Source organism: Hydra vulgaris, chromosome 06, assembly GCF_038396675.1.
Source record: "Hydra vulgaris chromosome 06, alternate assembly HydraT2T_AEP".
NCBI classification, from domain to species: Eukaryota; Metazoa; Cnidaria; class Hydrozoa; order Anthoathecata; family Hydridae; genus Hydra; species Hydra vulgaris.
In genome coordinates, this window is record NC_088925.1 from 11,325,188 (window position 1) to 11,340,000 (window position 14,813).

General features: G+C 31.2%; 1 protein-coding gene across 1 annotated transcript; it reads right to left on the bottom strand.

Moving 5' to 3' along the window:
• Positions 1-9,485: 9,485 nt before the first annotated feature.
• On the bottom strand, positions 9,486-10,514 carry LOC136081200 (histone-lysine N-methyltransferase SETMAR-like). Its single transcript, XM_065798498.1, has one exon. It carries the CDS (start codon positions 10,512-10,514, stop codon positions 9,486-9,488), a length of 1,029 nt encoding a protein of 342 aa, XP_065654570.1.
• Between the last annotated feature and the right edge of the window lie 4,299 nt (positions 10,515-14,813).

Below are 14,813 nucleotides of genomic sequence, written 5' to 3' on the forward strand. Positions count from 1 at the left end.
AACCCCCGGGGTCAAGGGGGCCAAAAAATGGGCCTCCCTGACCCCGGGATCAGAGGGGACCATTTTTTGGACCCATTTTTGTGTACAGATATCAGGTAAGCCAGTTTAAATATTGGCCCGGGCAACGCCGGGTAACTCATGCTAGTTCATAATAAAATAAAAAATATTTTTTCTTACATAAAAACATATATTTAGAATTTTTTTTTAATGTAAATAAAAAGTTTTATTTGAAAAATTTTTTTAGCTACATCTGCATCATCAATTAACAATTGGTCAATTTACCAACTACAAAAATACTAATTAACTTCAACTTTAAGATCTATAAAATCAACTTCTTGTCAAGACACAATTTCAATATATCAACTGTAACACAGGCCAACAAAAAAAAAATTTCTGTTGCCGAGCAAATAATTTGTTTTTTGTTTAGCATTTCTCATTTTGATCTCAAATATGCAACTCTTTTTTTACCATCACGTCAAGTTGTAAAGATATCTAGGTTCAAATCTTAAGTATTTAGGGTAAAGTCCCTAATATTGTCGAAAGAAAAGTTATTCAAAAGTATGTCAACCTGGGTCTCAAAAGAAGCGTATTTTCATAGTGATTTTAGAAAACTTAAAATACTTAAAAAAATCTTAAAATCTTAAAAATCTTAAAAAAAACAGCCGGTCGTAGGAATCGAACCTAGACTTTCTGCCTACGATACTTGTGCGCTAACCACACGGCTACGCAGGCATATTGTGTAACAAATATTTTAAAACTATGTACGATATTAAAGACTTTATCAAACGGAAATAAGTGCTACAGATCAAATCTTAAGGAGTTGTTGGCGCAATGCAATTTTCATGTGAAAGTAAAACTAAAAAACTTGATATATATATTTTAGGATATTTTTAACATTACATAGTTTGAAGTTTGCGTAAGTTAGATATTTGCATACACTTTTGTTGACTTTTCTTATTAAAAAAAAAATTGCTGCTACTGAGAGTTGTAAGTCCTTGGCCTTGACCTGGCTTTAAGACCAAAAATTATGGCGTTGGTCTCGGCCTTGAAAATTTTGGCTCAAAGATACAATATTTTGGCTCAAAGATACAATATTTTGGCTCAAAGATACATATTTCCTTATCGATTTCGTTGAATTCTGCGAATAATCTTGGTCTATTTTTACAAAATGTGGTTTTATTGTCACAGCACTTGTTACTTACAGTTTTGTTAATGATTGGTCTTAACGTAAGACAAAAATTGAAGTGTTTGGTCTTGAAAATGTTTGCGTAGGCCTTGAAATTCCTAATCTTGGCCTTGACCTTAAAACTCTTAGCCTGGTCTTGCTATTTTTTTCTTGTTAACAACTCTGCTGCTACTTTTTCTCGCTGTTACCTCGGTTGCAATAGCTGCCAAGAGTATCGTGTCAAACCCGCTTAAATGAGCATTAATAAGTTCCTTATTAATATATTATATGATGATAATGGTAGTAATAATGAGGAAACTTTAGAAAATATAGAAATCATTTTTGCTATAAATTTATAAAACAAAAATGAAAAAATTTATTACGCTGAGTAGAGGTCTTAACCCCCCCCCCCCCTCCTCAAAAACAAAACTGATGACAGCGCACTTAACCGCTGAGCAATCAATGAAATGCATTTAGCTAGCCATGAGCGAGACTAGATTTTTTTAAACCGAGAGAGACCGAGACGAGAAGTTAGTTCTTTTCGTGAGACCGAGAACGAAACAAGACGAGAAATTTAACAATTTTTGAAAACAAATTTATTAAAATCCAAGTAAAAAAAAAATGTAAACATGGTTTTGACAAATAGACACAAATGACATTTGTCAAATGTAAGCAGTTTTTTCAAATATTAATTCAGAATTTTTTTGCCAAACTTTTCCAACAAGACAATGTTTTCTTTGATTAAGATGATTTGTTCTACTCTTACTGGGTGTAAGTTGTGTTCGGATGATTGGAAGATATTTCCACCTGAGCTAAATACTTTCTCTGATTTAGTTGAACTTGCTGGAATAGCTAAAATTTGTTGAGCTAATGAAGAGAGTTCTGGCAATGTATTTGAATGCAATTTCCACCAATCAAAAATTGGAAAGTTTTTTTGGCATTAGGGAAATATTCATACCGGCACATTTCGCTCAAAATAGGATTCGGTTCAGATGTTGGCTCTTGTGTTTCAAGTCTGACTTTTAACGCTTAACTTTTGCGCTTCAGTTTTGAATTAGGTGACAAATCTGCTGAAAGGACTCTGGCAACAGGTTGGCACTCTACATTATCCTTAACCTGTGAGGCTAACCATTCTTTTGTTATTTGAAATTTTTTGAAGAGCTTCAAAGCAGGATTAAAGTAGTTTGCTGCAGCACTCAATAAGTTTCCAGTGTGACAAAGAGGAAATCTTTTCTCAATGCAGCTTTTCAAGTTTTTTGCATACAAGACACCGTAGCGATTTTTTCCATCCTCAAGAAATTTATCAATTTTGTCGTGGATTAAATAAAGAGATCGGCGACAGTGTTAATTGTTACAATAGACTCAGCCGACCACGTTTCTGTAGCTTTTTTAAGTGGTGCCAAAATTTCTACTGCTCTCTCGATTGATTTCCACTGTGATGCACTCATTGTCTTTGAAGAAAAAATATCTTCATTTGCACATAAGCTGATAATGGCACTCTTTGGATGTAGAAAAGAAGCCATGCAATCCAGTTCACTATTCTATCTTGTGTCATCAGATTGGCGTAATTGTCTAAAATTGATTCCTTGAGCTGATTTCTGATTCAAGCAACTCAGCTACAACTGTTGACTGGTGAGTTAAAGAAGCCAAATCTTTGCATGATTGCAACGCATCATCCATTCCAGCAGTCATTCCAAATGAGTCTCAAACTGCGCATTGCAAAACATGATTGTTGCACAAGTATTGGTCAAGGCGCTTTGACAATTTGACTGCAAGTTTCATGTTTCTTGCCTGGTCGTTCAAGCAGTACATTGGCAAATCAGCAGGCAAATTTAGTTCTTCTAAGAAAGAATCCAGCTTTCCTTCAATTAAGATACCTGTGTGTTTGCCTGGGAACTGTTGGACATGGGGTGTCCAATTATGTATTCTTCAATTTTCGTCAATAGCTTGGAAAGTCCAAGAGATGTAGCTGTCCTGAGCTCTAGACGTCCAAAGGTCAGAAGTAAATGCAGCACTTTTTAGATTTGGCGTAATCTCCGTTATTATGCTCTTCATTCCAGCTTGAACTTCTCTTGACCGAATTGAAAGCTTTCTTGAATATGTTGTTGTGTGATGAAGGCTCAGTTTAGGGTTTGCAATGTCAAACAATTTCTTGAAACCTCTTCCTTCGACTGCTGAAAAGGATGCTAAATCAGTGCAAAAGTGATCCAGCATTGCAGAGTCAAACTGTTTTTGAATGGAATTGTCTTTGTCATATTTGGACTTTGTTTCAAGCATTTCGACCATGGTTCGTTGTTTCTTCTTAGGAGGAGGAAGAAGGAGTCGTCAGTTTTTTCAGAATACTCAACGTAATCTTGGCTGTGTTTTTTCTCGAGGTGACGATGAAGTCCGCTTGTGTTTCCATCTTTTGTTTTCAAAGACTTTCTGCACGCCTTGCATTCAGCACTGTCACTTGTTTTTTGAAAATATCTCAAGATTTTGTTTTTTCTTGGTGACATTTTTGATCGTTAAAATGAGGCAAGAATATTTCTTTTCAATATGAACAATATGTGTCAAGTTGAATTCCACTGGTAAACTAATGAAATTAAGTCGATAGTGCACCAGTTTTTGTATTTAAAATCTAATTAAAAATATTGAAAATCTAATTAGAATTTTTTAATTATTATTTCTTAAAAAAATCTAATTAAAAAATCTAATTGAAAATTTAATTTGTTTTTGTCAAAAACAAATTAAATTTTTAATTAGATTTATTAAAATCACGGAGTCAAAATATTACTTAATTAAAAAAACAAATTGTTAAGCATTTTGTAAATTATAATAATTTTTATTTTGGAAAATAATATATTATTAAAGTCTCGTTCTACTTCTCGCGAGAATTTTCTAATTCTCGTTTCTCATGAGAAGTCCCATTTCTCACGAGAAACGAGAACGAGACGAGATATCGCTCATGGTTACATTTAGCAAAAAAACAAACCTATTTATAAGTCTCTCACTAGCTCTACGTATGCGTAAAAGGTGCACATGTTAGGTTTTTTGTTGTTCTTGAATGTTTTTTTCAGAATAAAATGTTTTATTGAAATATATTGAAGTAAATAAGGAATAGGTATATACAAAATCGGTATGGAATAGATATGTATAGTAACGGTAGGTTTGGTAAAGACCCGTATTTTACAGATTCGGAGAGCTATGATATCTAATGAAAAAGTATAGAAAAGTTCAGTTTAGAATAGACTCACAAAGACCCGTATTTTTACGGGACCGATCTCAGCTAGTTTCTGTTCATTGGTAAATATCACTTTTATAATAAATATCATTTTATTGGTAAATATCACTAATATCAATTTTAGCAACGCACAAAAACAATTTTCTGATAAAATTTAAAAGAACAGTGTAAAGACATTTAAATGCATACAAAGAAATATATATTTAAGTTGAGTTAGTTTAAATAATCAATCAAGCTGAACTGAAATAAATAATCAATGCTAAATTATAAAGCTGAATTAGTATACCTTTAATGTATATTCTTCCTTTATTGTTAGGTTTATCTTTATTATTAGGTTTATCTTTCTATATATCTTGTTAACATTATTAAAAAATATATTAGGGGTATGACTAAAATGCAAATTTTATTTCTCGGAAAAAAACTTCCCCACCGGTACAAATAAAATATTTCAAAAAAACGCTATCATTGCAGAAAACGCTATTTACTTTTACGTCTTCAAAGTAAAAACAAATTGAGTTTGTACAAGGTTTTAAAATATAAGTGTTATTCCCTTTGATGCCATAGGGCTCGGCTAGCCGGGGAGTACCATCAGGGGAAAGGGTGTGGGGGGTCCCCCCCCCCCCTTCACCTCCTAGAAAAACTATATTCTATCGGTAAGTTGGTAGACTTGGGACTTTGTCGAGTAAATCTAAAATTTAACTTCTAAGAAAAGAGCCCTTCGTTGGAAAACTAGCTTTTTCCTGTTGTACCCCTGCCTACACGTCTTCGTTGTTCAGTACGGCCCTGTCCAGTAGGTTTATTAAATAATAATTATAACAATAATATTGAAAACGACGTTTTTATTACGCAAAAATATAATTAAATAATACTAACAAGTCGATCATTATTAGAAAGTAGAAATCGTTTAGGCAGTTTAGTAGCAGTTTTACACATAAGAATAAGGTCTTGCATCACGTGAATAGCTCCGCACAACAATTGCTTCTTTCTATGCCAGTTATGGCAGAATCTTCCTGCTTCCAGTGTTTAACACTTTAAGGCTTTTTAATACGGCTGTAATCTTGGTCTCAAAGGTTCCATTGCTGATTTTTAATCACGTTGTCCTGAGAACCATATCTCACTCCAAGGCGTTGCAATAAAGCTGCATAGTTCTGTGAATTGATCACTACGCGTCAAAGGGAGCAATATGAAGGCTAGGAGTGCTAATCGAGCATTACTCATTGCTGGTAGTTTTTGAAAATGAATTTTGGGGAATTTATAATTCTTCTCAAAATGTATGAACGTTTGTGACAAGTGGTACATGAATTTCATGTCATCACGCCACCCCAGTTTAACGACTGGTTATTCTGGTCTATTTATTTGATAAAATAATTTTTTTTTCCAAATCTTTATACTTTGTGGTGATTTCTGATATGAACGGGTACGAAATATTTAGAGAATAAGTTGGAGTCATAAATACAGCATCCATTGCAAGCCGTAAAATTCTGTCTAAAACGTGACGATGGCATCCACTATACTGTGGGCTGGTTCCGTACTGCTGCATGCGATGTTTTTAGATTTTCACAAGAATGCCATTTTTGGAGTCCGTATTTGTGCTAGCTGTGTCACATATAATAATCTTAATGGCCTTCATACATTCTTAAAACAGCCATTACGCCACCATACAGTGTGTCAGCTTTTTCATTTTTTAGTAAGAGAACAGCAAGTTGAGTTTTATGCATAGAGTTATTCAAGACAACAAATTCTTTTTCTCTTTCCAGATGTTTACCTTTAAAATTCAAACACCGCACATAATTATGAAGGCAAAATTTAAAATGTTTAGATAAAGTTTCTGCCTCTATAGAAAGCTTTGTACACACCAGATTGAGATGGCGTTGGAACTGTGTATCCGTCTTTTTTGTAAATATCCGTAACTTTAGATGCTTTCTTCGTTCATAAGTTTGTCTTTGTTATCAAGTTGACTGTATTTTTAGTAGAATGATGCTTACGTTTACTCGTCCTGCATTCGACAGTATTATAGTCCCAATCTTCTTCACTGGATGGCTTGCTTGATGATTCAGTAGAATCTGAGAACACAGCACATGATACTGATGTTTTCCAGGACAAATCAGGCAATACAGCTTGTCGTTTCGATGGATAAATTAAATCTTTTGGGACTTGTTTTGTTTTTAAATAGCTAATATCTCCATTAGAAGATATCTGCAATTTATCGAAACTTTTGTCCTCTGTACTCAGCCAAATTCCTTGTACATTAGTTAGATCAAGTAATGGTGAGAAAAAAGATTTTATGTTGCCATCTGGTCTTTTCTGATAATTCAAATATTTATCAATCACAAAATACACTTTTCTTTTTACAGAACGCTCACTTTGACACGGATAATTGAATTTTGCCCATAGTGTTCGTAACTCCTTTGCTACGACATTACATCGTTCATTTTTGGACTTCATTCCAGTAGCAAGAAATAAGTATCTAAAAAGTATTGTAAATTCGTTTGGTATTTTGCTGCGCTGGCTCAAATTTTTCTCAACGATTCGAATTTTTTTCCGTTGTTTGAATATTAAATTTTTAGACCACACAGATGTGTTTTTATTAACAGAATTTGAAGCTTTGCGATATGCTATAAACAAAGTTATGAATTTTATATTAAATTTAATAATTAAAATTAAATTTTATTAATTAAAATTAAATAAAATGAAAAATAATCAGTTATAACTAATAAATACCAAGCGAAAATTTTTTTCAATTATAAATATATTTGAACCGTTGATATCATCGATATAAGAAAATAACTAGATAGATGGTATGGCTGTTAATGCCTTTTGTTAGTTGAATCTTGTTTACATATGTTAAACTGTTTTATTTGCATACAACAAAATAGTGTTTTTCAATGTTTGCGCTTTTTCAATATAATTTCATGTGCACAGGTAGGGAGTTTTTTATCGATTTTGAAAAAAGTGTTAATATTTAATGTTAATACAAGTAAAGTTCATCTTTTGCCGCTATGCCATTTCCGAGAAATGAAATTTGCAATTTAGTCATACCCCTAATATATATATATGTATATATATATATATATGTATATATATATATATATATATATATATATATATAGATATATATATATATTTATATATATATATTTATATATATATATATATATAAATTTAATTTTGCTGTGTGCATATAGCAAGAGTGTCCATCTATGATATCATAGCTATAAAATTGATTTTTTGAGGAGATTAAATAAAAGTAACTACATAATGTTTACAACTAAAAGTTTCATGTGTTTTGCAATCATCAGGTAAAAAATACATTGTTTTTTTCGTTAAAAAAAGTATGCTATTAATAAACATCGTGAAGTTCAAAAACACTTATAAAATGTTACTATTTGCGAGCGTGGTTTGGTTTTTCTTTTGGCCCGTGATTGTCAAGCAAGAACTTGATTTCGTGACGGCACTTAGATATTTCTGTTTTTTTATTTAATAATTTTTGCGTATTTTTGTATGATGTTATGCAAAGTTTTTTATAAATGCAAAGCAAGATTTTTTTTGCTACGTTACTGTAGGCGTGGACTTGTTTAATTATTAACCAGGTTAATTTGGGGGTTACTTTTAAGTTTTCTTTTATCTGCTATATATACTTTAAAACTGTTATATATACTTGAAAATATATACTTTAATTTGCTATATATACTCTAAAAGTTTTCTTTTTTCTCTCTCATTTATATTTTTTTGCTTTTCTGTTTTGTTTTTTTATTATTACTTAATTTATTTTTTCGAGAATTTTATGTTTTTTAGGTGTCACTCCATTGACTAGTTTGTAACTATATGAGTGAAACCTAACCAAATTCTATTAATTTACGATGAGCATTTGAAAATTTTTATTGATATGGTTGAATAAATTTAAAAAAATAAGAAAAGGTGGTTGAATTTTTCAGCTTTTTGTTTGTGAATGAGTGTTTGTGGTTAGCCGATCTTTTCTTCCATTCGCTTTCCGCTAGGCCGATATATACTTTTTCTGGAGTGTTAGGGATACTATAGATTCATAAATAACATTAGAGGCTCTATATATTTTTATTATTGGGCAGTTTTCTTTATTTATGCAATTGCAGGGTGGGTATTCTTTTGGTCTTTCTGAAGCGTTTTTCTTGTTGTGGTTTTTTATTATAATTATGATATTTTTGGTGCAGCTGTAACTCACTTTGATGGTATTGCGATTGAAAAGTTTACTTAAAGGGTGAGTTGTTGGGAAATGCTTGTCGATGAAGTTTAGGGAGATAAGTGTGACATTGGTGGAAACGCTTTTACTATACGAGGGTTGAACAATGTTATTTTTCTTTCTTTTTTCCCTCTTTTTTGGGGATTTTACTTTAAATAAAAACTACACAGCAAACATTTAGACGTAAATATAACGTCAAAATTAGGTTAAACTGACGTTTTTTTGACGTAGAATATTGGTATTGAGTTGAAAAACAGAGTGACGTAGAAGTCTAACAACTAAATACCGCCTACTTTTGACGTTAAAAATCGAATTTGATTTGACGTCTAAATACTCTTAAGTTTCAACGTTACATACATGGTAAAATTTAAACTTAAAATAACGTAAAATTACCACGCATTATAAATGTTAAACATTGACGTTATATTTTGGTTAGGGTTAAACGTCGCACACTAGTTGAAAGTGTAAGTAAAAACAACGTTGAAATTAATAGCCGTATGGATTTAAAAGCCCAAATTTAGTCTTCTTAAACTATTAGCTAAATAGCGACTTGAAAGTTCTTATGATACCTTTATTTTAAACTATACTTTGGATTTATAATTAGAACAAAATCTACTAAAAATAAAATAAATTTAAGAAATATATATTGACTAAAATATAACTGTATTTTTACAGGTATAAAAAAATATATATATAAAAGCTATAAAAATAATACATAAGCATTTCAAAATATTGTTATAAAACATTTTTTCAGTGAACTTACATCCACCATTTCTCATTAGCGCATGTTTAAGGTGCTTTGAAATATCAGGTAACCAAAAAAGTTCGTGCGGTTTTTCCGTATATAATAAAAACACACAAAACGACAAAAGTAAGTACATTTATTTATCAAAATAGTCACCATTAGCATCTAAAACTTTTTCCCAACGTAAAACAAGCTTATTTATTCCACTTCTAAAAAATTCTCGGTCCTTTGAGTCTATAAAAGCTTTCAACTCCATTTCAACCGCGTCCTGGTCTCGGAACTGCTGTCCTTTTAAATGATTTCCCAGGGAAACGAAAAAATGGAAATCAGTAGGGGAGAGGTCTGGCGAGTATGGTGGATGAGGCAAACTCTCCCAACCAAGGCTTTGGAGCTTGTCCTGAGTCACGCGAGCGGTGTGCGGTCTCGCGTTGTCGTGGAGAAGCAGAACTCCTCTCCTGTGCACCAGTGCTGGCTGCTTTACAAGCAACAGGTCGTGAACTCGTTGCAGCTGTGCTGAGTAAACCAGTCCAGTAATGGTTTGGCCTGTTGGGAGCAGCTCGTAATGCACCACACCAGCTGTAGTCCACCAAATGCAGAGCAAAACCTTCCGCTCGTGGAGATTGGGCTTGGGTGTCTTTGGGATGGGGTCATCGGGGGACAACCAATGGTAGCAATGCTTGGTATTGTTGTACACAATCCATTTTTCGTCGCATGTCAATAAATGATCAAGAAAAGGCTCAACATTGTGGCGTGATAAGAGTGATGTGCAGATCGTAAGCCGTTGCTTCTTGTTGTCGATCGACAATTTGTGGGGAACCCACCGACTCAGCTTCCACGCTTTCCCAATCGCATGCAGATGCAGGCGGATAGTTTCAACACTCACAGCAAACCTCACTGCAAGTTCTTGGCAAGTTTGGCTGGAGTCAGACTCGACAGCGTCCTTCAGTTCATCCTCATCAACCAACAATGGGCGTCCAGAACGCGGCAGGTCTTCGATGGACTCATCTCCCGAAGAGAATCGCTGAAACCACTTCTGTGCTGTGCGTTCACTTACTGTACCTTCTCCAAATGCTGTGCAGATGTTTTTGGCCGCTTGTGTTGCATTCCTTCCAAGTTTGAACTTGTAAAGTAAGCAAGATCGAAAAATCGTTGGTTGGGTTGCCATCCTTTCTTTACACAAAACCTTTCCTGTAAGCTCGTTACAAGCCTACACTATATATGCAGCAACTGCGCGTGACACACGCGTTCTATTACGCAACAAAGCTACTTGCCTTGTGCGATGTGGGTGTTGTAAAAAATGCTAAAAACAATTCAATTACCAAAAACCGCACGAATTTTTTTGGTTACCTAATAGCATCGTCGACATCCTTCTCATTGCAATTGTTTAAGTTAAGAGCGTTTGTTAAAAAAAAGCATGTTTTTATTTTTAACTATTTAACAATTAAATAAGAAAGCCGGACCAAAGTTTTCTGTTTACGAGCACTGTTGACTTTATGGGTGGTTTATGTTATGGTTTTATCACCTCGTAGTCCGACTTTATATACAGTATAAAATATATATGCACCATACAAACATATATATGTATATATATATATATACATATATATATATGTATATACATATATATATATATATATATATATATATATATATATATATATATATATATATATACATATATATATATATATATATATATATACATATTAATATATATATATATATATATACACGTTTAGTTTTATACATTAAATAAAAACGTCCCTTTCATTATTTTATAAAGGCAAGTAACACCAAAGGACTGCTTTCATGCTTATCCTTCATGTTAAAATCACTCATTAATTGATTATTCTTCGCAATTTGCATAGCTTGTTAAACAGCCTAGCTTTAGATATTTGGTTGTGGATTAAATAGCTAACCTTAACCTTAACTCAATCTTTTACAAAAATTTAAACTTAAACCATTATATAAACTTAGCTTTAACTAATAGAACTACTACAATCATTTACACCTTAATTTATTAAAAAAGATAAAAAGCATAACATTATGAAAGGTGTCATGTTATTGATATATTTATAACAGGTAATATTTATAAAAACTAATAGAAATAAATTCATTTTATATTTTGAATATGCTATCTTTTTCATGAAGGTAAAAACAAGAATATCTTGAAATAATATAAATAAGATCCAAATCTAAAAAAATATGTTAACTATTATTAATAAAAATAGTTTCTGAAATCAAGATATACTAAAAATGGAAGAAGAATTTTCAGAAATGAAACGAAAATATCATTGTCATGAAAACAATTTGTTGCATATACATACTTTTTGATACTTTTCCGCACAAGTTTTTAAATAAAAAGCGATACAATTGAGCAGCTTTGCATGCCTCATCGCAAGTCACTATATCTGTGGAACCTATTTTGAAACTTACAATACTTGCTTGGATCATGGCATTTTTTGGAGGTTTTTATTAATCTGATACCTTGTATCAGATTTCTATAACCTCATACAAAGTATATCTGATACCTTGTATTAGATGTTTATCAACTTTAAAAAACAAATTACAAATTATTTTTGTTTTTGAAGATGCAACATATAAATGGACATTATTGAATATGATTAAGAGAAACACATTTTTTTAGATATAACATTTGAATGAAAAATTATTAATATAAAACATTCAAGTCTGTAAAAATAGAAAATTTGAGAACACTTCAATTCATTACTTATATAATGTAACATTATATTCAAATAGTCTGTTTGAATATACAATTTAATTCATAGCATACTTTTTTTGTAGCTGCTTATACTTTTTATTCAAAGTAGTGCCAGTCTTTACATTCCCCGAGGTCTTTCAATAAAAAAAAACTGTTGAAATCAATATTAAACTTCAATGACAAAAATATTTATCAATTTAATAATAACTTAATAATAAGGTAATAACATTCAGTGGTGTGCACTAGTTTTTTAGAGGTTTGAGTTTTGATACATACAGGCATTGTGCAAACTCCAATCTTTTGTATGTTTATGCTTATATCAAAAAAGAATGTTTTGCAAAGAATTGGGGTGATTAGAGCTTGGGAACAAAAAAACCTAGTTTTTCGGCCCACCCAGCCCATAAAATATTTATTTTACTATTTTTATCTAAATGCAGTTTTTTTATTGTTCAGTTTTTATGACCCTAAATAACCAGTGGTGTAACACCTTTTGAACAAGCTCCCAATCAAACCATTATCTTTGAGGGATTTTTTGTTTCTGTTTAACACCAACATCTTTATCAGCTTCATTACGATTAGTGGACCACAAGCGATCATTTTGGGCATTGTTCATACCATTTAAATCAAAAAAATTTTTATCTGAAAACAGAATTTTTAGTGTTTGTTCTTTTCAAAAATGATTTCTTATCCAGTTTGCAAATTTAATTCTCTTGACTTTTTGTAAGCAGTGGTTCAACTCTGTGTTTGTATGCCTGCATATTGAGATCCTTTTGAAGTATTCTTTGAACACTGGTTCTGGAGATATTGAGTTCATTAGCTACTTTTCGAGATGAAATCCTCTTTTTACGTTTCAGATTTTTTGAATGTTTGCATTTGTTCGAACTGATCTTGGACCATCTGATGGACATTTCAACTCGATAGAGTTGTGTCTCTTATCATTTGACACCACCGATTTATTGTACGAAACCCAATGATACCTTTAATATCAGCAAATATTTTTGATGGACCATCACCATTTTGGTATTTAGAAAGTAAAAACTTTTGCAAATCTTAAGATTTCATTATCTACAAATAAAATTAAAAACCATGAAACAAGGCCATCAAGACCGATTTATAGAAAATTTAATAATAAATCTTTTAAAAAAAATTCGCTGTTCTAGCCAAAAAAAAAAAAAGTTATAATAAAAATACTACCTATGCCATTTATCTTGGGCCACCCGTTAGCACTGGAGGTATATCTACTATCACATATATTATATGCAATAATATTTATATCTCTAGTATATGTTGGCATATGTAATAATACTTTAGCAGAACTATATTGTTCGGCTAAAGCATTATCACATATATCAACATATCAGTGCAAACTGTACTTACAGTTTCCACTGATGTGTTGATACACGTAATAATTCATATTCTTTAAAAATATATCATATATATGTAATGGAGGTAAATCTACATATATATACCTCTATTACAGTTTGCACTGAAATGTTGGTATATGCAATAATACTTAAGCAGAACAATAAATAATGTTCGGCTAAAGCATTATCACGTATATCAACATATTAAGCGAAACTGTAAGTACAGTTTCCGCTAATATGTAGCCACAATAACAACAAAATATTTATTAGATGTATAGATAGACTTATTCTATCTATACTTCTGGATTTTTTTGGTATTTATTTTCCATTATCACGTATGTTATGTGATAACAGATATATTACAATTAGGCTGTAAATGACGACATCAGTTAATAATAGTATACATAAAACTGTATACCGCTTTAACGATAACTTTTCTTATAACTTAATATTATGTTAATACTAAGTTATAAGAAATAATACATAACTTAATAAAATGATATTAATTATGTATTATATTATATAACATTATATTAATGAAAAAAGCATTACTACATTTGAAAAGTTTATCAGAAGGATCGATCTCTTCTGAAGATATATCGTTCTGCTAAAACATTTTACATATATCACAAAAGCTATATGAAGACTATTCATGTAGCTTCTCGTATATACCTGAATATTCCTGCCAAAATATAGTTATAGAATATAAGTTTTTATTAAAACAAGATAATCATTTTAGACAATTTTAAAAGTTCCATAAATGAAAAAACGACTTTTCACTAAAACTTCTTAAATTTGATCTAGCATTTTTAATGTACGCATCCTAACTTTAAATGCTTATATTTAAATAAAAACGGGCACGGTTATACGTATTTTAGAATAAAACGTGATATTGAACTCGAATTTAAAACTTAAAACTAGATGCGTATTTTTCTGGTATCAACAGCGGTATATAATACCTGATAAATACTCTGCCTATTTACAATACCAGATGGTGCCGGCTGGGTTGTTTGATATTCTGTTTAAGAAAATATAGTTTTGAGGCGGGAAGATGCATACACCATTTTAATGAGGGAATTAAGTACTTATTGCATTGAAATATACACTGTAAATTTTTTATTTATTTTTATTAAAATTATCATAAACTATTTAAGACCATAAAAAATATACACTTGACTATTTCAAAATATATTTATATGACTAATTATAGTAAAAACAATTAATATACCTATTTAAAACGTTTGCAATATTTGTTTTACATTTACACTATAAACTTTTGCAATTCTTCTAACCTATTTATATATATATATATATATATATATATATATATATATATATATATATATATATATATATATATATATATATATATATATAT